Genomic DNA, 21,837 nt, shown 5'->3' on the forward strand with positions numbered 1-21,837 from the left:
AAAAGGTGTTTTTGAAGGCAAGTTCTGCAGCAGAGAGAATTTCTTGCTGCCAGGAGACACCACAAATGAATGTAGTGTATTAGCTACTGCATTAATTGGGACTGTGGGAGAAGGTTTTCCCCATGGTCTCTCCGTTGGTGAGTGGAACGGCTGCAGTGTGAGATGAGGAGGATGTTGCCTGTGTTTGAGGAAGAGGCCCCTGCAGCCACGTCTGTCCTTTGGCCCAAGCTGAGGCTGCTCTCCTGCATCAGTCCCGTGCTCCACGTGTGGATCTCTCCTCCCTGCCTGCAGGTTTTCGATATCCTGCCGCTGCACGGTGAGCTGCAGCCGGGCCAGAGCCAGCGCGTCTGCTTCTCCTTCTTCGGCCACGCCAACACCGTCAGCCAGGTCACGGCGCTGTGCAGGGTAGAGGGAGGCCCGAGCTACGAGGTGGCTCTGCGTGGGGAGGCCTCGCGCATCAGCTACCTCCTGGACACCACCGAGATCGACTGCGGGCTGCAGGTACCGCACGCTGCTCTTGTCAGTGCTCCTTGCCTCCAAGCATGACTGGTGGGCTGCTGCCCACCCGGGTCCAGGGCTCTCCCCCCTTCCCAGCTGCTTCGCTGGCTCTGTGGCTTGGAAGTCCAGCGTTTGGGGGATACCTCCAAGCTGGCGTTTAATGGCCATCTCCACCCCAGCCCAGCCCAAAGCTGGGAATCCCTCCTCTAACTAACGCTGCCTCCTGGGGCAGGCAGGATCCCAGTGGTGGTCTGCAGAGGGATGTGTCCCTGAGACATCCATCCGCTGATCTGCTCCTAAAGCCCAAATGAGGTGCTCTCTTTTAATGCTCCTGATTCATCAACCAAGGAGGCAGCTGACCTGGGCTTCCAGTCACCGTAGCCGGATAGAATGTCCCCGAATAACCCTCACTGTACTTCTTTCCGGTTACAACCCCCACAGCTGTTTCCAGCTGTTGGCCCTGTGTGCGTTGCCCTCTGTCCCTCCCTTTTGGCTTGTGTTGTGCCCACAAATACTTGTGTGCAGGTGCCTTTTCTCCTGAAATGCCCCAGTGCCTCCTCCTGTGTTTCAGCTCGCAGTTGGGTGACACCTTCAAGTGCAGAGAGCTTGTGTCCCCTACTTGCTTTATTACTGATCTTTCCATGGTTGCTATTGCACCTCTGCCACAAATAGCTGTTCCTGTGTAGGGCCCAGGGGTACCCTGTGGCCGCGGGCTGCCCAGGCTAACCCAGAGAGCCCAGTGCCCATCTCTCCTGTGCGCTCCCTGCTTCTGGGCTGTGTTCCTTTGCTTTCAACCCGATGGAAGAGGAATGAAATTCTTGGCAGCAGACGTGTGCCTGTAACTTCCTGCTCTTCTGTCCTCTGCTCAGGTGTTTAACAAAGTCACGGAAGCAGCGCTGACCCTGCAAAACAGCGGGAAGCTGGGATTTGCCTTTGCGGTGCTGAGCCCCGGCACAGGCACTGCAGCCAGCCCTCTGCCTGGCGTGCCCCTGGTCGTGCCCAGCAGGGTGAGTAGCACAAGGGCTTCACCCGGCCTGTGTCAGGCTGCCCAGGAGAGCGCTTTGGGGGAAAACAGGGAGAATGAACACACAAGCCCCGTCCAAAACCAGCCAGGAGAGACAGGGCTGTGAGCGACTGTTGCAGAGGCAGAGGAGGTCCATCGAGCAGAATCCTAACGGAGCCCCTGATTGTCCTTGGGCGCCGCTGGCTCTGCTGTCCTACAGCAAGCACCAGTGGGAGGCACGAGTGCTCCGGGAGCTCTTTGGAGCTGAGTGCTGAGCTCTCTGGTTGTGCCATCACTGGAGCATCACTCCATCCCAGCTTGTCATCCTGCCTGGGTGTCTTAGAGCTGGAGCAGTGTTCCTGTCTTGGTGCCCTTTTGCGATGGGAAGAGGAAGCCAAAGGGCCAAGTGGCTTCCACCTTCCTCAGTGCCTGTCCGTCTGAGGGGTGACATGCTGATGTCCTCTCCTGCAAGCTGCTGCCAGGAGCTGCTGGCCCTGCTGGAAGCAGAGGCCCTTCTCCGTTCTTCCAGAGCAGCTGGTGAAAGAGCTTTGGTTTGTTGTGCCTGGCTCTGGCTAGCAGAGGGTAAACCCTGTGAGCAGAAGAGCTGTGAGACTCAGGCGTTTGGATACAGGAAAGCTGGAGGTGGTGATGTCTGATGTTTCCTTATGTATGAGAACCTGTCTTGTGTTCTCAGCGCGTCTGTCATGTGAGCCATCCCTCCAGTGAATCCTCTTTGGTACACTGCGTCCCTCCCTCTTGTGTGCCCTGCAGGGTTACGTTGAACCTGGCAAGCAGCAAGTGCTGAAAGTGTATTACCTGCCAGGAGTGCCTGGAGTCTTCTGCAGGGCTTTCCAGATCCAACTGGGTCACCTGGAGCCAGAAAAAATCTCCCTGAAAGGAGAGGGGACCTTTCCCAGGATCCACTTGGACCTGCCCAGGAACATCAAAGGTGAGCACTGCCTGTCTGCTCGGCTTTCCCCCATGCCATATGCCCACAGGGCAGCTCACAGGCACCTCCAGCAGGCCTGGAGGTTTCAGGGCTGTCAGACAGGGTCAGCCCTCTGGTTGCTTCTTTAGCCTCTGGCAGACGAGCCCATGTGGGCTTTGCCACAGGAACCATCGTGCACAGCTTGCCAAGAGGTCTGGGAAGATGATGGCTGGGCAGAAAAGCTTGGGAAAGCTGTAATAGAGGCTGGCAGGGATTTTGACAGGGGTTGGGTTTGCATCACGCTGTGGGGCTGAGATGCTCCTGTGTGGCGAGAAAGACGGGTGGGGGTGAGAAGCAGCAGGATCTCCTTTCCCTACATTGCTGGAGCAGTTTGTGTCTGGGTGTCGGGGGAATGGGGCTTCCCGTCTTCCGTGGGATTTGTGCTGCCCCACTGCTATGGGTGGTGTCCTGTGCTTTCAGGCAACGCCAAATATGAGAAGATCCTCCTAAAGGCCAAAGAAAAGCTGGACAAAGGCAGCCAGAGAGAAGAGGCCATTGCTCTGGGGGAGGCTGTGGCAGCCGAGCCCCGCGTGGACGACTCAGGCACCGTGGTGAGTAGAGCTGCTGCCCTGTCCCGCACGTGCCACCCTCCTGCGAGACACTGGAGCCCCTGCGCCCCACGGCAGCTGCCCAGGGCCCTGCCGGCACTGGGCACCTCCCTGCACACCCCTGGCCACGGAGTGTGTCAGCTCAGCGTGCCCCTTGGGCTGCCCACCTCTGGGAGTTGTCCCTCGTGGCGATGCGCCAGCTCCTGACTGCCCCAGGGAGATGCTGAAAGCTGTGCTCGGGCAGTTGGGTTTCTGGTGCTCTGAAGGACACACAGGGCGGTGCTGGGGGGTTTGTTGCTCACCGGCCAAGCCCTGCCAGGTTTACAGAGCGTAAAGCAGCAGCCTGAATGCAGCCTGAGGCTGTGCTGTGTTCTGTATCTCCAGGAGGCTCCAGCTCTCTCATGGTTCCCTTTCCAGGAGAGCTTTTGTCCAGGCTGCTTTGGCACTCACTGGAGGCAGGGACATACTTGGAGCTTTGGAAGGTTTCTGGCTTGTTTGTGTGTCTGTCCAGATCAGCTTTGATAACTGGGCAGGCAGAGACACTGGAGTTCATTTCTGTGGGGATATGATCCTGCCTGAGAGAGCAGGAAGTGTCACAGACACCGACCAGTGAGACAGACTGACTCCGTCGCCCCTCTCAACAAGAGCAGGGTGGGATCCTCCACCCGAGACAAGCTTGTGCCTTGGGAAGGACCTTGGCTAACCAGCCCCTGTCTTTCCTTTCCTCAGTGGGATGCTCAGCTGCAGATGCAGATGGAGGAGATGCTGATTGAGGAACATGCCCTGGAGCAGCAGAAAGCTCTCGCCTCCCGTCCCCCGGAGGACACTGCCTTTCACCAGCGTGTCCATCGGAGGCTTCTCAAGTTAGTAGGGACTCCTGTAGCCTGTCTCCAGGGGCCGCGAGGGTAACAGCCAGCAGTGCAGCCCTGCCCCTGAGAGCTCCTTGTGTCTCAGAGTTGGGAATAGCTGAAGACTTCAGAAAGGGCCTGATGCTGAGAGCTACGCCGTGCTCCCTGTGGGCAGCTTGGTGTCCTCACTTGCACAGTGCTACCCTGAGCTCTGGAGGTGCTCCGCTCCCCACAGTTGCTGGGTTCTGTTCTCAGAGCTGAGGGGGTGCAGACCAGCAAGCCCTTGCAGACAGCACAGGCACCACCCCTGCTGACCAGCTGTGAAAGGGGCATCTCCAAGCCGGTGTCTTTGTGCCGAGAAGCAGACCCCACTAAGCAGGAAGAGCAGAGAATGGTCCAGATCCCTTATGTGCTTTTCCAAGTGGGATTGCCTGCAAAAAGACCTTCACAGCAATCTTGTACTGTTGGTTACTGCACGCGATACTCTCAAGCGCTGCTTTGGGGACAGATCTGGCTGCAGAGCAGTGGAGGTATCCTCTGCAAGGAAATCCTGTGAGAAGGTCCTGAAGCAGTTTCAGGCTTGGGCCGGACACCAGCTTAGCAGTTTCATTGAGACCCGTGGAGACGCAGTGGACTTCTCTGCAATGGCTTTTCACAGCATAGGAACTGTGTCCAGTACCCGCTTTAAACTGACTCGAAGATCCCGTTGGTGGCTGATAAATCCTAGGCCCTGCACTCCCCATGACTTAGCCAAGTCTTATTACTGGGTGCTCAGGTCAGGCCTTGGGTTTCCTGGGCTTGGCTTGAGTTTTCACAGCAGTGGATACAGAATTATCCACTCCATTTGCTTCTCCACCCCACGCCATGCTGGGCTTTACAGAGTGTCCTTCCTCCTCCTTTCAGAGCTGAGCTGCCCGAATACGTCCTGGACCTTGGCTATGTCGTTCCCGGTGACATCCACACACACATGGTGAAGCTCACCAACACCGGGCACTTCCCTGCATCTTTCAAGGCCGATGGATATGTCCTGTATAACACAGGTAACCAGTGGTAAAGAGGCTTCACGGGGGCTTGAAGGGGCTGTCTCTGCCACATCAGCTGGAGCCATTGGGCATGGGGAGATTTGAGTACTTCCTTGGGCAGCTTTTTCCTCCTTAGTACCCCTCTGGCCGGTGCCCTGTTCAAGAGCCTGAATTCTGTCGAGCAGTGCCCAGAGACCTGGTCTGCCTGTGGCTGCCCTAAAAAGTCACTGCAGGGGCCAGATGGGCTGATCAGAATGATCGCCTCTCAGCATCTACTGCTCTTGGCTCCCGTGAGCACCATCAGAGTTTCTTTGTGCACTCTGAGGGTTTATGTTGCAGCCAGATGGACCCTCTGTGGTTCGGAAGTGCTTTATTTAGAGTTCCTAGTGCCAGAGCACTTCTGCTCAGCCTTATTGAACGGCCTGTGGGATCCTGTGCCGTATCGAAACAGGCTTCGCAAAGAGGCCTTGGGGTAAGGCTGCAGCTCCGTCACACGGGGACTGCTGTCTGTGACGGGTGGCCAGGCGTCTCTTCTAAGCCGCTGTCCAGGGAACACCACAGCATTTGGTATCTTAGTTGGAAATTGTCCTTTGGAGAGGTGTATGCGTCCTTCCCTGAGATGCCTGCTGAAGGAATTGCTGGAGCTCCTCAACCAATGTGGTTTGTTTTTACCCTGCAACCCCTGGATTCTGGCTGTGAAAATCCTTTTGCTTTGGGCAGTGACAAGGGGAGCAGAGCAGCTTCTCTGGAGATGGAAAGGGGTCTTTCACAGAGCTGCCAGCCAGGACACCCCTGTGGCCTTGCCGTGCTTCTGAGCCATTTCCTGTTGCTTGTGTATCTCAGCTGCTTGATTTTCCTGTGTTCAGGCTTCAGCGTGTGCCTGGACCTTGTGAAGCGCCTGCCCTGCTGTGAGACCAAGACATTTGAAGTGTGCTTCGACCCACAAAGTGCCAACGTGCCCCTGGGAAAGGTGGATGTGCTCCTGCCCATCAAGGTAGGCCAGCTTGTGGGGCAGGCAGCAGGTTGGGCACAGCAGCGAGTGTCAGCCGGGCTCTCAACTGGATGCTCTGTCCTTCTCTAGGTCAGAGGAGGCCCCACGTTCCAGGTCCGCCTGCGTGCCATTGTGGCTGAGCCGTCCCTCTGCCTCTCGAGGGACAGGCTGGAGTTCTCCTCTGTCCAGTGTGGGCAGTGGCAGGAAGAAACCATCCAGCTCCACAACACGTCCCAGGTCCCCTGTAAATGGTCCATGAGCATGAATGAGGCTGTTAAGGAGGTAAAGCACAGACAACGTGTAACACACAACTTCTCGGTTGGGTTTTCTTTGCCTCTCTTGGCTTTCCCGCCCCTCTGGCTGCCTGAGCACTTGGGCTGCAGCTCGCTTGAGGAAGCTTTTGAGGGTACAGAGCAAGGCTGGTTCACCTGGGCCTGCTCACTAGCTGACGCTTCACTTCTCTGCCATCTTCACCCATTCCTCCCCCTCCGAGGACACTGCCTCCCCATCTGCCTGCCCTGCCAACATGTTTGCCCTCCAGTTCTAGGCAGGGGTGGCCACGTCTGGGTGGGATGAAGGTGCTCCCTGCACCATGCCAGCATCTCGGAGCACTGCAGGAACCGAGGGTCTGTCCTCGCAGACCAAGGAGACCTCACACGACTGGTTTCTGTGCGCAGGTGGACAAACATCTGCCAGCGAGCGAGCATGACAAGCTGCGGGAGGAGATGAGGCCCGCGCCCTGTGGCTTTGAGGTGCTGCCCTCAGCTGGAACCCTCGCTCCAGGACAGCAGTGCCATGTCCAAGTCCGTTTTTCACCCACGGAAGAGGTGAGTTTGGTGGGTGTCACCCCCAGGAGGACTGTCAGGGCAGTGTGGTAAGGGGAGGCCAGCACAGGGAGCGGGGAATGAGCTCTGCCTCCGCGTGGAGCTTTCTGCCAGCCCTGTGCCCACCGTTCCTCAGTTTCCCCTGCACGGTCCCACGCAGTTTGGGAGTCAGCTTAAATGGTGGAGCATTCCCAAAGGCAGTTTGCATGTGGCCACCGTGACTTGGAAACTGGCAGCGTGTGACAGGATGGACCCAAGTGCTTCCATGGCTGGGGACAGTCGCAGGGATCTTTCAATTGCTCGTGGAGATTTCAGCGTCTCGTGTCTGGCTTTGACCAGAGCCAAGCACTGAGCAGAGAAGACGATCCTTATTTCTGTCCAGTGAGAGCTCAGCTGCCTCTTTCACACAGCTGATGTTTGCCCGGTGCTGCAGCGCCAGGACTGTGTCTGAGAAAGCAGACTTTTCTCACGTGCGTTGCGCTCCCCCACGACTAGGTGAAAACCTCTGATAGGCTGTTTTAGATCCATCTGGTAGCCAACTGCGCAGTTACACTCCCGAGCAGGACTCACCGCAGTTACTCAGAGCCATGCAGATGCTGTAGCCCCTGCTCTAAGTAACTGCCTGGTTTGGGTTCAGCTTAGAGGTGCTGAGAAGACCCCTGACCCTGGGGCGATTGTTGCCTTGGAGGCGCTGTCACCTGGGGCTTCACGGAGGAGCTTTCTGTGCTGCTTCTTTGCAGAAGTGCTACCGGGGCGAGCTGCAGATCCAGATTTGCCAGAGCAGCCAACGCCTGCGGGTGCCGGTCTTGGGATGTGGTCTGGAGCCACGGCTGGAGTTGAGCCCCGCAGAGCTCGAGCTGGGACCGCTGCTGCCACAGAGCCATGGGGAAGAGGGGACAGTGGTGGTGAAGAACCCCTGTGGGGTTTACTCACTGGAGTTTGACCAGCAGCACCTTGCTGAGGAGCAGGTGAGGGGGAAGGTCTGTGCACGCTCCTGGAGATTCCCAGCGCTCCAGCATTCCCAGGCTTGTGCCAGGGAGACGGGGGCAGCGCGCAGGGCAAAGCCCGGTGGCATTCCAGGGTTAGCCGGCTCTGCTGGCAGGCTGTGGAGGGACTTGGATAATCCCTGCCACTGGGGGGAAAGAATATGGGAGGGGATGGCTCGTCTGGGGAGTCTGTTCACGTGGTGAAGGTCCAGAAACTCATGCTGTCTGTGGTTTCTCTTCCCTCTGTGCGCAGCTCCTACGGACACCTAAAGACGACAACAGCCACAACAGCTTGTTGCTGCCTCCGTGTGCCCCGGCTGAGAAGCTGACTGTTGAGGCCCAAGGAAGGGGCATAGAAATGAAGGTGAGATGAAATCCAAATGCTAAAAGTGCAGGTGGCAACCAGCATGGTTTTCTCATTTCCTCATCTCTTCCCCAGCCTAGCATGGTTTGTGTTTCTGCCACGAGAGTGGCAGAAAACCTCTTCTCCTTCTTTCCTTTGGCTTGATATCAATCCCTCCTGCCTCAGGTTGACGTTGTGCATCCACCAGGAAAGGTGGTGAAGCTAGGAAACATCTGCATTGGGCAGACGGTGAAGAAGATCGTCACCATAGCCAACAAGAGTGAAGGCCCTCTCGCCTTTAAGCTCGGAGTCACATCCACCGTGCCAGAGTTGCAGGAAGCTGGGGTAAGTGCCATTCCTTCTCTGCAGAGCACTTTAGCGTGCCTGCAGGGAGCGATGAGCTGCTGTGGGTGGGAGGTAGTAGCTAATGACAGCTGTGGGCTGCCCTGGCTGCCTGTGCCTGCCCCGTCCTCCCTGCTGGCACTGCTCTGCCAGCAGATGCTTGCAGTGTGAATGCTTCAGCTGAGCGGGGTGCCAGGACTCCCCGAGAGCCACAAGTGAGAAGGCGGCACAATTCCTCTAAGCTGTTTTAGACGCATAGGTCAGGATGCAGCCACATATTTTAGATCTGGAAAGGCGAGGGAGGTGAATCTTGAAAGAGGGAGGGTTACAGCTCTGTTGGAACTTCCATGAAAGCTTTAGAAGGCAGAGGTGACCTCACCGTGACCAGGTGGACACATGGCAGAAAACACCTTTGGTATTACCTAGGAATGCCTACGAGGGAATGAGTGGGACTGGGTCAGTGTTGGTGCGGACAGAAGAGGAATTGGAAGCCTCTTCCCTGAGTCTGGTGAGGGAGGCTCCGCAGCTGGCTTGCCAGATGAAATAGTCTCCACTCATCTCTTCGGGTAGGTTCTGTGCTTGAAGCCCAGCAAGGAGCTAAAGCTGAAGGCCAGAGGAGACACCTGCAAAGTGGAGGTGACCTTCTCCCCGAAGCGCCGCATGCAGCCGTTCAGCGGGGAAGTGCTGCTGGAGTGCCGCGGGCTGGTGCGCTCCCTCTTTGCGGTGCGGGGCTCCTGCCAGGGCAGCCTCGTGAGCTTGGACCAGGACCAGCTCAGCTTTGGAGCCGTGGTACGGCAGAGCTACACGTGCCGGCGCGTCGTCATGCGGAACGCGGGCGACGCAGGAGTCAGGTAAAGCAGGACCCCCCCGCCTCTCTGAGGGCTGATTGCTTGGATGAGGGTTGTGAGGAGCCGTAGTGTGCCCAGATAGCTCCTCTCTGCTTCTCCATCCCGCTGGAGAGTCGTGCAGCCATGGCCGTGCAGTCAGGCCCTGGCAGTTAGCAAGGGGGTACGAGCAAAAGCTCATTTAGAGATGGGTGCAGTGGGTCCTGCCCAGCCTGAAGCCTTATTGCCAGGTGGCTCAGCATCAGGCCTGAGATGTGGTGGGAAAGCCCACCAGAGACGGAGAGCCTCACGCTGAGACTTACCCTGCCTTGACAGCTCCCCGTGGCTAATCCTTCTTTCCTGTCCTTGTGCTTTCCTTGGCAAGGTTTTTGTGGGACGTGGAGAGCTTCCAGCCGGACTTTGCTATCAGCCCCACAAAGGGTTACATCAGGCCAGGGGTGGATGTCCCCTTCGTTGTGACCTTCCGCCCCTCGAAGCTGAGCCAGGCTGTCCAGTACGAGGGGCTGCGGTGCTTCATCCCGGGCAGCGAGGCGCTCCGCCTTACGCTATCAGGATCCTGCGTGGAGGCCCCTGGCACCAGAGAGGTAACGCAGCAGGGACAGGATGGGCCCCTGGACCCCAGCATTTGCGCCACATCTCTCCCAGGGCAGGAACTGAAGGACACTTGCGAGCGCAGACTGGCTTGTGCCGGGGTATCCCAGAGAGAAAGTGCTGGGCAGGACTGCCAGAGTTCCTGAGCCCTCTCATTGCCTTTCTCCCCTGTTCGAGGTGTTGCTCCTCCAGTGAGCAGCTCGGTTGTCCTGGCTCTGCACTGTAGCACCCGTGCCGTGGGAGCACCCTGCCGGGCTCTCCTGAGAGCCCTCCCCACAGAGCCACCCCGCTGTATCCCAGCACTGCACCCGCAGCCACACTTCTCCCCCGTGCCGGGCCAGGGGAGGGCATTCAGCAGTAGGAAGGGGCAAGGCATCTGCATCCAGCCCCTGGGAGGGGGTAGCTTGGGAGCAGTTGGCTCTTGCTCCCAAAGAGAGCATGGAGCTCCTCTTCATCCTGCCCATGAAGGAAAGGGCTGTGTGGCTGCAGATCTGTCCTTGCACAGCAGTTTCCTTTCAGGACTCCCCTGAAGTTTCCTTTCACCCAGCATGCGAAAGGCTTGTTCTGCTCCCTTCTTCAAGAACAACCAGCTTGATTTACTCCAAAAGCTGTGGCCAAAGTGTAATTTTTGCATGTGACAAGGAAAAGCTGCTCCCCGTGCTCCAGGTCCTGGTGTAGAGCCAGCGTGAGAAGAGTGGCAAGGATTGTGGGTACGACCCCGCAGCCTCTGTGCTCCTCTGTTGCAGACCCTGACTTTCAGCTGCAATGTGCGTGAGAAGCAGAGCCAGACCATCCTCCTGTCGAACCCGAGCAGCGAGGCCTGGACCCTGCAGCCCATTGTTGAGGGGAAATACTGGAAAGGGCCTGAATTTATCCATCTGGAGGCCAGGCAAAAAGAAAAGGCCTACCAGGTCACCTACAGACCCCTAACCATGAGCTGTGGGAACAAGAAGCATCAGGTAGGTGAGCTGTGCCAGCGTGCTGACCCTCGTGGCATGACCCTCGTAGGTCACTCTCCTTTGGGCAGGAGGTTGGCCGAGATGACCTTTGGAGGTCCTGTCCAAGCTGAAGGTGTCCTGTGCTCTCTGTTGGAAGCTGGGTTTTGTGGTGGCTGGGGGCCAGGCACGGGCAAAGGGCAGATGGGAAGTCGGGACTGAGCACCAAACGTGTTGGAGCAGCTAACGTAAAAAGCCAGGCTTTCTGCAGGCCAAGAAATGAAGTTTGTTCTGCGTAGCTCTGGGTCGCTGCTTGTGGCAGCCCAGGGGGCTCAGAGACCCCCATGCTCAGCGCACGGGCTGCACAGGCTCTCCAAGCCCCGGGCACAACCACTTCTGCCAGCAGCACCTGGCTGGTGTCCTTCTGCAGCTTGCAGGGAGCAAGAAGGGCAAAGCTGCCCTGCAGTTTGTCAGTGCCGTCCTGGCCGTGAGCAGGCAGGTGGGAAACGAGAGAGATCTCTTGAGGGTCATGCAGGAGCTTTGGGAGGAGCCCTTCCTGCAGGTCTCAGGCTGGGCACATGGGGGTGACTGGCCCCTCTGCAATGTTTTCTGTGCCAGGCCAGCAACAAGCTCCTAAATCCAAGGGGTCAGTTCAGAAGGGCTCTGTGGTGCTGGAGCTGCCGGGTCCTTGTCGCGCTCCTTGTCCCGCTCCAGCTGGCCTTACAGTGGGCCAGGTCAGAGATTTCTGGCCTCAAGTCTCCAGGGTGCTCAGCAGATCTGTGCCCTTAGGGTCGCACGTGCTCAGCATCTCTTTAACGTACAGCCTGCGTGAGGAGTCTTGCAGCTTTCAGCTGCTGTGGAGGCAGAGGCAGGTGTCTGGGATGCACGGGCACCCAGAATGAGCATGGATATGAGCTTTCCATGGCCCATGTCTGGGGGCCCCTGTTGTGCCAGCTTACAGGCTGCTCTCTGGTCAGCGCTGTTGGGGCTAAGGCCAGCAGGACTGAGGCAATGGAGCTCATCAGGGACGGCCACCCCCTGCCCACGGCTGTCCCTGCGTGAGCACAGGCTGGCAGGGACATGCCCAGGTGAGTGGGGCCAGTAAGGGAGTGTTGGGATGTGCAGAGCAGCTCTGCTGCAGGGCCCGTGTTTCCTTGCTTTGCCCAGAGATGATGCCTCTGTGTCCTGTAGCTGTGCCGTGTCCTGTGGGCCACGCACCCGCTCACAAGCAGCTCAGAGCAGGTGCGACGCTGGCGTCTGTCTCCTCCTGCGCGGGACAGGGCTGCAGTCACAGCTCTGCCAGCTGGACGTGCTGAAAGCTGCCTCAGTGAGAGCCTCAGGCGTGGGACTGTCCAGGGGTGCTCCAGAGCCGACTTGCCCTATTCGTTGTCTGTAGGGCTCCATCTTCTTCCCCCTGCCGGACGGGACAGGCTTACGCTACCAGCTGGAAGGAACTGCTGAAGCCCCCAGGTGTTCAGGGGCCATTTCCCGGCAGGTTCCGTGCAGGAATTCCCACACGGAGCTCATCCCTGTGTCCAACTGGCTGCAGAGACCACAGAGGTGAGTCCAGCCCAGGGAGTCTGGCCTCATGAGCAATCCCTGCAGCAGCACAAGGAAGGAAGCTTCCAGTGCCTGGAAGCTCCCTCCTGAAAGCTTTTCCCTCTCCTTGGCTGTGTCTGGCCATACCCACGTTCTGCCTGTGCAGAGCCATCCTGGAGGGCTTTCCTCCAAGGGGGGTGAGAGCTGGCGCCCTGTGCCCGAGGCACTGAGGATGAGAGGGACTGTATTGTACCCCCGCACGATGGGTATCCTATGGGAGTCCTTCCTGTTGACCTTCACTGCGTCCTTCTCACCCGCAGGTTCCTGGTGGTTATTGACATGCTCAAACCAGAGAACCTGGAAAGCAGTTCCGTGCTGCAGGGGTGTTCATACATCGACGTGCCGAGCTCTGCGAAGAAGGACTACCAGCTCACCTTCTTCTCCTACAAAGAAGGAGTCTACAGGGCAAAGGTGAGTGAGGACACTGGTCTGCAGGGCCCTTCAAGGAGCTGTTGGCTCACTGAGAAGCTACACGCCCGTTTTCATACCTCCACGTGCACGGGTCCTATGAAATACCACAGGTGCTTTCTCTGGTCTTGCACTCCTCCTCGCTGGGTGCTCATAGCCATTCCTGGAAGCAGGGCGCTGAGCTTGGTGGGCTCTTCCGGGTCTGTTTTCCTGTGTGGAATGAGCAGCACTTCCCTTTCTGTCTGATTCAGGTGACCTTCCTCAACGAGACAACCGGAGAGTACTTGTTCCACATGGTGACTTTCAAGGTGATGGCTTCGGGACCCATCGGCACTGTTGAAATGAGCACCGCCGTTCGGCAGAGAGCGTTCTCCACCGTCAAGGTGGACAACCCTCTGCCTGTCCCGGTGACGTTTGCCATCAACTGCAAAGTGCCGGACGTCAGCGTTCCACATCACTTTACTGTTCCTGCACAGTCAAAGGTAGGAGCAAAGCTCCTCCACCTCACTCTGCTCTCCCTACTCGTGGCCGGAGGGGGGGCTCTTGGAGGGTGATGCCTGAAAGGAGCCAGTGGCTGCAGGACAAGCCTGATCCCGCGGCCAGGTTGTCTGCAGCCTGCATTGACAGGAGGTGGTGTGTGCCCTGGGGGAGCACAGGGGCTTTTTAGGGTGGGCAGCTTCTGGCATCATGCTGGAGGGCTCTGAGTTGTTGGGATCTGTCCCTGAGTGAACCGTCCCCCAGAAGGAGCAAGGCTGTGCCCGAGAGAGAGGGAGTCAGAGCGGGGAAGGCAGCCCAGCCTTCAAGCGCTGCCTGAGCAGAGCAGGGACCAGCTGCCCCCTTCTCAGGCACACGTGTTCCCTGCCTGTGCCTGACGCCGTGGCTTTTTCCTTCCTTCCTCCCAGGCGGATCTTGCCTTGGAGTATCAGCCCCTGAAAACGGGTGAGAGCACGGGGCACCTGGTGCTCCAGAGCAGCGACTTGGGCTCTCTGTCTTACAACCTGCAGCTGAAAGCCACCTCGAGCAGGCCAGAGAAGCCCGTGTATTTCCGCACCACGCTGGGCTCCCGTCAGACCATCACCACCAAAATCCGGAATTTTGCCCAGCAGGAGACCGAGTACCTCCTACAGGTGAGCCCGGGCTGCCGGGGCTCTGGCTGGGAGGCAGCTCCTCTGGCCAGCACCAGCCCTCTCCACCAGGGGGTCCGAGTGCCTCTGGCGTGGCCTGGCAGAGCCAGGGTGGCCATGTGAGCCCAGGGCCCTTCCCACTAGTGTGGGCTTGTCCTCCCTTGCGGGCCCGTGTCTGCTGCCCTGGTTGGAGCTGCTTTTCAGGCCCCGTGGTGCCTGGGCTTGCTTCCCGCTTGCAGCCCAGGTCTGGCAGTCTTGGGGCTTGGGTGCAGGGTTGTTCCTGCTGGGCACGTTTGCACGCTTCTCGTGCCCATTCACCGCAGGCACTCACCAGGGCTATGGTCTGGGTGGGACGGGCCAGGGCCAGGGGACCATCGTGTTCTTCCCGAGGCGCTGGCTCTGCTGTTGTGACCAACCCCCCATGGTCTCTTGTTTCCCCTGCGCAGACCGACTGTGCCGACTTCCGGACGGCAAAATCCATCAGTGCGGCACCCGCCAGCGCTGGGGGCTCGGAGCTGAATGTGGAAGTGACCTTTGAGCCCTGCCACCTGGGCAAAGCCAAGGCCACGCTGCAGCTCAGCTCTGCACTGGGCGGGCAGTACTGCATCCCACTCATCGGCCTTGCGCTGCCCCCTGAACCCCAGGGCCCCTTCCTCATCCCAGCCGGCGGCACCACCTCCATCTCCTTCAGGAACGTCTTCCCGAGGGCCACTGCGTTCCAGTATGCCGTAAAGCACCCGGCCTTCAGCGTCAGGGCCCCCGAGATGCTGCGCGCCAAGAGCAGCACCACCATCACCGTCTCCTTCACGGGCGGCCCGGCTCCTGTCACCAGCAGGCTGGTGGTCTCTTGCCCTGGCGGCTCCTGGATCTACCACCTCCGGGGCCTGCCCTCCACCCGCAAGTGACCAGCTGCCCCTGGCCCTTCCCGCCACGTTCGTGCTCTCTGGAGCCAATAAATTTCATTTAGCATCCTCCCACACGACGTCCTTGTCTCTAAACGGGAGAGGCATGAATTCGCTGGATGCACAGCCGCTGGACAAGGAATTGGCTGGATGACTGCACACAGAGAGTCGCGGTCAATGGCTCAATGTGTAAACGGAGACCAGTGACGAATGGTGTCCGTCAGGGGTCGGTGTTGGGGCAGACCCTGTTCAACATCTTTGTCGCTGACCCAGACAGTGGGATCGAGCGCCCTCAGCAAGCTTGCAGACAACACCAAGCTGTGTGGTGCAGCCGGCGCGCTGGAGGGAAGGGATGGCATCCAGAGGGACCTGCACATGCTGGAGAGGTGGCCAGCCTCATGAAGTTCAGCAAAGCCGAGTGCAGGCTCCTGCTCCTGGGTCAGGGCAATCCCAGGCACAGCTGCAGGCTGCGCAGAGAAGTGATTCAGAGCAGCATGAGGAGAAGGACCTGGGGGTTGGAACATGAGGCGCTTCAGCGTGCGCTTGAGCCCGGAAACCCCCTGTGTCCTGGGCTGTATCACCAAGAGCATGACCAGCAGGTCAAGGGAGGTGATCCTGCTCCTCTGCTCTCATGAGACCCCCACTGGGAGCACAGTGTACAGTTCTGGCGTCCTCAACAGAAGGACCTAGAGCTGTTGGAGCAAATCCAGAGGAGGGCCACGAGGATGCTAAGGGGGATGGAGCAGCTCCTGTACAAAGACAGGCTGAGAAAGCTGGGGCTGTTCAGCGTGGAGAAGGGAAGGCGGGGTGGAGACCTCATAGCAGCCTTCCAGTATCTGAAGGGGGCCTACCAGCATGCTGGGGAGGGACTCTTCATCAGGGACTGTATCAAGAGGACAAGGGGTAATGGGCTTAAAGTGAAACAGAGGAAGTTCAGGTTAGCTAGAAGGAAGAAATTCTTCACTGTGCGGGTGGTGGGGCACTGGCACAGGTTGCCCAAAGCAGTGGTGAATGCTCCATCCCTGGCAGTGTTCAAGGCCAGGTTGGACGGGGCTTGGGCACCATGTTCTTGTGTGAGGTGTCCCTCCCTGTGACAGGGTGTTGGAACTAGAGGATCTTAAGGTCCTTTCCAATCCAAAGCGTTCTACGATTCTGTTATTCTCTAAGATTCTTTGGGAAAGCGCGGTTAAGACTTCAGTCGGTTCCACTTAAAGGTAAAAATTTGAGAATGAAGACCTTAGGCCCACTATAGGAGAGGATCTGGTTCAAGACCGTCTTAAGAACCTGAACGTGCACAAGTCCATGGAACCTGATGGAATCCATCCGCGGGTCCTGAAGGAGCTGGCGAATGACGTTGCTAAGCTACTGGCCATCATATTTGAAAAATAATGGCAGCCAGGTGAAGTTCCCGACGACTGGAAAACGGGAAATATAACCCCCATTTTCAAGAAGGGGAAAATGGAAGACGCGGGGAATTACAGAGCAGTGAGTCTCACCTCTGTGCCTGGTAAAATCTTGGAGCACATTCTCCTGGACAGCATGCTAAGGCACATGAAAAACAACAAGGTGCTTGGTGACAGCCAGCATGGCTTCACTAAGGGGAAATCCTGCCTGACCAATGTGGTGGCCTTCTATGATGGGGCTACAGAACTGATGGACAAGGGTAAAGCAGTTGATGTCATCTACCTGGACTTGTGCAAAGCGTTTGACACTGTCCCACACGACATCCTTCTCTCTGAATTGGAGAGATATCAATTTGATGGATGGACCACTCGGTGGATAAAGAACTGGCTGGACGGCCGCACGCAAAGAGTTGTGCTCAATGGCTCGATGTCCGGCTGGAGACCGGTAACGAGTGGTGTCCCTCAGGGAGCGGTGTTGGGACCGGTCTTACTCAACATCTTTGTCGCTGACATGGACAGTGGGCTTGAGTGCGCCCTCAGCAAGTTTGCCAGTGACACCAAGCTGTGTGGTCCGGTTGATATGCTGGAGGGAAGGGATGCCATCCAGAGGGACCTTGACACGCTTGTAAGGTGGGCTGATGCCAACCTTATGAAGTTCAACCACGACAAGTGCAAGGTCCTACACCTGGGTTGGAGCAATCCCAGGCACAGCTACAGGTTGGGCAAAGAAGAGATTCAGAGCGGCCCTGCAGAGAAGGACCTGGGGGTGCTGGTCGATGAGGAAATGAACATGAGCCGGCAGTGTGCGCTCGCAGCCCAGAAAGCCAACCGTATCCTGGGCTGCATCAAAAGGAGCGAGACCAGCAGGTCGAAAGAGGTGACCCTGCCCCTCTACTCTGCTCTTGTGAGACCTCACCTGGAGTATTGTGTGCAGTTCTGGTGTCCTCGACATAAAAAGGACATGGAACTGCTGGAACAAGTCCAGAGGAGGGCCACGAGGATGATCAGGGGACTGGAGCGCCTCCCGTATGAAGATAGGCTGAGCAAGTTGGGGCTGTTCAGCGTGGAGAAGAGAAGGCTGCGTGGGGACCTAATAGCAGCCTTCCAGTACCTGAAGGGGGCCTATAGGGATGCTGGGGAGGGACTCTTCATCAGGGACTGTAGTGACAGCACAAGGGGTAAGGGGTTAAAACTTAAACAGGGGAAGTTTAGATTGGATCTAAGGAGGAAATTCTTTCCTGTTAGGGTGGTGAGACACTGGAATGGGTTGCCCAGGGAGGTTGTGAGTGCTCCATCCCTGGCGGTGTTCGAGGCCAGGTTGGATGAAGCCTTGCGTGGGATGGTTTAGCGTGAGGTGTCCCTGGCCATGGTAGGGGGGTTGGAACTAGATGATCTTGAGGCCCTTTCCAACCCTAACTATTCTATGATTCTATGATTCTATGACCCTGGAAGGGAGCTTGGGCTGTCTCAGCGTTGGCTGGCAGTTGAAGGTTATGAAGGAAATAGCAGGAAGCTCTACTAGTGGGCTCCTATTAATGATGTCAGCTGTGGTAGAGCTTTTGTAAGAGGTTTCCTTTAGTTAGAGAGCTTCTGCCTTGGTGCCTTCAGCACACAGGGGTGTCACGCCTGAGGTGTCTTTGCCTGAGCTCTCCAGTTTCCAGCTGGATTCGTGGCTGGACATGGTGCGGGACATGTTTTGGAGTGTTTCCAGAGGCTGGCTGCCTGGAGAGCCAGTTAGCACTCGGGGCTCATATCCTCCCTGCCTGTGTTGTAAAGGCCCAGATGATGAGTGTTGGTTTCAAAGTGAGGGCTCCACGTTCCCCGCCAGGCAGGTGTGAGGATTTGCTTTGCCTGTGGCCCCGAGTCTCATGGGAAGCTTTTGTTTCTGGCAAACGCTGTGCTGCAAACGTGTGAAGCTCCTGGCAGCTGAGATGCCCCGGGCAGTTGGGTGGCCTTGTGTGGTGCGTGTGCCCGTGTGCGCAGGCTTAATGGGTACAAAGTCATCGACGGGTGCTCACCAGGGACAGCAACAGGGGTCACCCCAAAGGCAGCCTGGCCATGGCCCTGGTGTGGCGGGGCTCCTCGTGGGCCAGCAAAGTAGGAATTAAATGGTTGCTTTGTAGTCACTGCGGAAGCTTTTTTCTTTCCCGCTGAAGCAGAGGAATTCTTGGCTCATCTGCGGTGTCTCCAGCAATTTATGTGTCGCTCACGGAGCGTGACCAAATGCTGCTGTAAGGTGCACTTTAGCCCTGGTGCAGGGCTTCACTGCGGGGGAGACATTGAAGGCGTCGGGGGGCTGCAGGGATCCGCAAGGCTGTAGCTTTAGCAAGGCCCTGCGGTGGCCGTGGAAGCCACGTGTGGCCCTCGCCTATTGTGACGTACAGGGGAGCTGCTGCTGTTAAATGCGAGCAGCAGCCGTGGCCCAGTGAGAGCAGGAGTTGCTGAGCCGCTGAGGCAGGAGCAGGCTTGAGCTACTGTCAGGCTCTGAGCTCTGCTTCCTCGAGGCGCTGGTGAAACCCTGCCCTAGCTGGCAAAGCCAGAGCGTTGAGGAGAGGGGCTGGGCAGCCCAGGTGCCAGCCCTGTCCTTTGCTGCCCAGGTTCCCCTGGCTGTTGGCAGCCCAGCAGCAGTTAGCTGCTGTGCTGGTGGGCAAGAGCCACACCGAGGCGTCCCTGGGCGGCTCCTGTCCCTGCAGCTGCCCACAGCTGCCGAGCAGCGCGAGGGCATTCAGGAGCCAAGGCTGGGCCCCGCACGGAGGAATCCTCCAGGAGAAGCGTGAATCACCCGTGCTCAGGTAGCGTCTGGCCCTGGGCAGGGAGGAGGCAGCTCCGCTGGCAGCAGGGATGGGGCAGTTGTGTGATAGCCGGCAGGATTTAAACATCCCTGGGCTAAGAGCAGGGCTGGGCAGGTAGAAGGGCTTGAACGGGCTCTGAAATTGCCGTGCAACTTGCAGTGAGGGTAGAGACTTGGAGCTAGGCTGTAGGTCCTGCAGCAAAGGGAGCCTTGGCTGTCTGAGGTGGGGAGCAGGGAGCCGTGGGGTGGTGGGCTGGAGGGGTGCTGTGTCCTGGTGGCTGGTTTGTCCTGCCCCTGCAGGGAGATGTGCCCGATTGCTCCGTTGTGCTCCTTTCCTGCTCCTCTGGGAGGCTGGTCCCTGCAGGCTCTGGGGCTGTGGAAGAGCCTTGCTCCAGGGCGCGGGGGGAAGCTGCTGGGCTGGCTGGGCTGTGGAGGTTGGAAGCCCTCTGGAAATAAGCGTTGTGGGGGCGACGACAGGGTTCGTTTCAAGTGAAGTGAAATCACAGCTCGGAGAATTGGAACGAATAAGGCAGTTATTCTTAAGACCCGGTAAGAAACCACTGAAACCCAGCTTAATGCTGGATCATCCCCATTAGGTTTCTCCCTTGAAAAGGAGTTATTTCCAGCTCTAAATCCCAGCTCTTGCTGCAGCAGGTCCTCCTGTCCGTAGGGCAGTGCAGAGCTCTGGAGTTTCTTGCAAGGACAAAAGGAAACGGTAGCCTTGTTTCCTGAAGCCGTGGAGGGCCCGGCACCACAAACACGTGCCGTGCTGTCGCTGCCTTGGCAGTAAAGGAATGAAGTGATTGCCTTGCTTGCAGGGTGTGGGGAGCAGTCGAGGGGCAGGGAATGGCCATCTTTGCCTAGATGCTGTCTTGCTGTGTCCAGCAAGTGCACACAGCAGAGGTGATGTGGAGCACAGGGAAGCAGGAGGGAATATCATCCTGGATTTTACGTAGCTCTGAGCTAATTGCTCATGTGCCTTCGATGGTTTCCTGCTTTTTTCCTGCTGTGGCAGCCTGGAGTGCCTGGAGGGAGCCTGGAGTTTGGGTGTTAACAAGTGAAAATTAGGGCGTCCTTCTGCATGGAGAAATGCTCTTGGGCAGTGGGGTGATTTCCTGCCTGGAAGGAGCCGTTTTTGCCAGATAATCTTTGTAACGTGAGCCAGGCAAAGTAGCCTTGAGAAACTATAGTTCTTAATCAGAGTCTTGAACTCTGTGCTGACTTAGTTAGAAACATCATCAGGCTCCTTGCAGAGAGGGTGAGAAGTGCCAGTAGCGCCTGGTGCGTCTGTGTGGCTCGTGGGACTGCCCCCAGAGCAAAAGGCTGTTTTGGCTCAGGGTCTGTTTGTTGTGGGGTTTTACGTCTATGAATGGAGCCTAAATATGGTCTAATCATGAATGAGGGTGGGGAGGCCCTGTGTTCTCCGCTTAGGAAGGATGCCAGAGGCTGGAGACACAGCTGTGTCCTTTGGGTGTGCCAGGAATGGCGAGGCCCTGGCACAGGTTGCCCAGAGAAGCTGTGGCTGCCCCATCCCTGGCAGTGTTCAAGGCCAGGTTGGACGGGGCTTGGAGCAACCTGCCCTAGTGGAAGGTGTCCCTGCCCGTGGCAGGGGGTTGGAACTGGGTGAGCTTTAAGAGCCGTTGCCTGAGGTTGCGGGGTTCCAGGGTTCCGTGGGTCCAGGGTTTTAAGGTTCTGGGGTTGTGGATTGTCCAACTGTTGCTTCTTCCAGGCGACCTCTGCGACATGGCCAGTGGCAAGACCCCCCGGCCCATGAGGTCCTCCAGAAGGGCGGATGGATTCCAGAGCAGAGTGGTAGCATCTCGTAATCCGAAGCTGGTCAGAGAGGCAGAAGAGTCTCTCACCACCAGGCAGAGGCTGGCCAGCCCTCGGGAGATGAGGCGGCCCCGGGCTACCCAGCTTCGGGACATGGGTGAAGTCTCCCATCAAAAGGTAGCCTTTCCCTGCTCTTCTCCTTGCCGTTTGATGTGACATTTGAAGAGGGCACGTGCTTGTGGCAGCCTTGCCTCCAGCTTACCCAAGCAGCTTGGTGATGAGGTCCTGTTGTCATTTCCAACTGGTGGTGGTGGAGTTCTTTCTGCTGGGGGAAAGGCAAAAAACACATTTCTCCAATGAGCCATTGAAGTCCTGGTCTGCACAAAGGCAGTGGAACCTCTGCTGCAGTGGGTGGGTTTTGCTGGGCAGAGAAGAGTGGATGTGCTTTGCCTGGATCAGTGTTCTCTTAGATGGATGTTCAAAGCTGCTTTTCTTGCAGGACTGCTCAGTCTAACACACAGTCCAGGTGGGTGGATGACTGAGGTAGGCTGTTGAGCAGAAAGCTGCCAGCAAGAGACCTGATGTAGCACATCGGTTACGGGTTGCCCCAGGCAGCACAGGAGGTGGGAACACGTAAGACGGGCGCCCAAATAACTGGCAGTGCGACAGCTACTGGGCTCGGCCTGAGCATGGCTTTTGTGGAGAAGCGGGAGAGCTGCCTGTGTCTCTCGAGTGACAGCAGTGCAGCTGGGAGAGGGGAGAGCAAGAAGGGAGGAATTATCTCCAAGTACTGCCTCTGCTGGGTCAGCGTTTGGTCTTTGCGTGCATTTTTCAGAGCTGCTTCTGCAGCGGTGTTCAAGAAACGAGCAGTAAGAGAATACAGTGAAGCATCAACTTAAAGCTCGTGGGGAAAGGGGATACGAATTGCAGTCTAGCTCAAGTTGCCCCCTGATGCTGAGACTTCAGCTGAAACTTCATCCCCATCCAGCATTCACCTCATTTGTCTGTTTCCCTCCTGCCCTGTTACTTTCTTGTTGGCCTTTCCTCCCTGGTACTGGTGTCTTCCGACTGGT

At 57.7% G+C, this 21,837-nt stretch overlaps 3 protein-coding genes across 3 annotated transcripts in view; all 3 read left to right on the forward strand.

Moving 5' to 3' along the window:
• Positions 1 to 9,975, forward strand: part of LOC136005911 (hydrocephalus-inducing protein-like) — a gene marked incomplete at its 5' end in the record, with an annotated part of 43,467 nt that extends 33,492 nt beyond the window's left edge. The window contains 16 exons of the mRNA XM_065663800.1: positions 292 to 501; positions 1,368 to 1,505; positions 2,273 to 2,450; positions 2,579 to 2,641; positions 2,949 to 3,040; positions 3,767 to 3,942; positions 4,141 to 4,437; positions 4,789 to 4,925; positions 5,774 to 5,901; positions 5,989 to 6,180; positions 6,576 to 6,725; positions 7,463 to 7,627; positions 8,238 to 8,396; positions 9,135 to 9,244; positions 9,603 to 9,763; positions 9,884 to 9,975. Coding sequence (XP_065519872.1) covers positions 292 to 501; positions 1,368 to 1,505; positions 2,273 to 2,450; positions 2,579 to 2,641; positions 2,949 to 3,040; positions 3,767 to 3,942; positions 4,141 to 4,437; positions 4,789 to 4,925; positions 5,774 to 5,901; positions 5,989 to 6,180; positions 6,576 to 6,725; positions 7,463 to 7,627; positions 8,238 to 8,396; positions 9,135 to 9,244; positions 9,603 to 9,763; positions 9,884 to 9,975 — 2,448 coding nt within the window. The remainder of the gene's footprint in view (positions 1 to 291; positions 502 to 1,367; positions 1,506 to 2,272; positions 2,451 to 2,578; positions 2,642 to 2,948; positions 3,041 to 3,766; positions 3,943 to 4,140; positions 4,438 to 4,788; positions 4,926 to 5,773; positions 5,902 to 5,988; positions 6,181 to 6,575; positions 6,726 to 7,462; positions 7,628 to 8,237; positions 8,397 to 9,134; positions 9,245 to 9,602; positions 9,764 to 9,883) is intronic.
• A 615-nt stretch (positions 9,976 to 10,590) lies between these two features.
• Positions 10,591 to 20,765, forward strand: LOC136005912 (hydrocephalus-inducing protein-like; the record flags this gene model as incomplete). The annotated part of the gene is made up of 7 exons (XM_065663802.1): positions 10,591 to 10,788; positions 12,161 to 12,324; positions 12,624 to 12,774; positions 13,023 to 13,253; positions 13,674 to 13,898; positions 14,342 to 14,734; positions 20,721 to 20,765. Coding segments are annotated over 7 exons (1,407 nt in total), but the record flags the coding sequence as incomplete, so codon positions are not given.
• Positions 20,766 to 20,851: 86 nt separating this feature from the next.
• Positions 20,852 to 21,837, forward strand: part of LOC136005913 (hydrocephalus-inducing protein-like) — a gene marked incomplete at its 5' end in the record, with an annotated part of 80,628 nt that continues 79,642 nt past the window's right edge. The window contains one exon of the mRNA XM_065663803.1: positions 20,852 to 20,941. Coding sequence (XP_065519875.1) covers positions 20,852 to 20,941 — 90 coding nt within the window. The remainder of the gene's footprint in view (positions 20,942 to 21,837) is intronic.

This window comes from Lathamus discolor, chromosome Z (genome assembly GCF_037157495.1).
Source record: "Lathamus discolor isolate bLatDis1 chromosome Z, bLatDis1.hap1, whole genome shotgun sequence".
Lineage (NCBI taxonomy): Eukaryota > Metazoa > Chordata > Aves > Psittaciformes > Psittacidae > Lathamus > Lathamus discolor.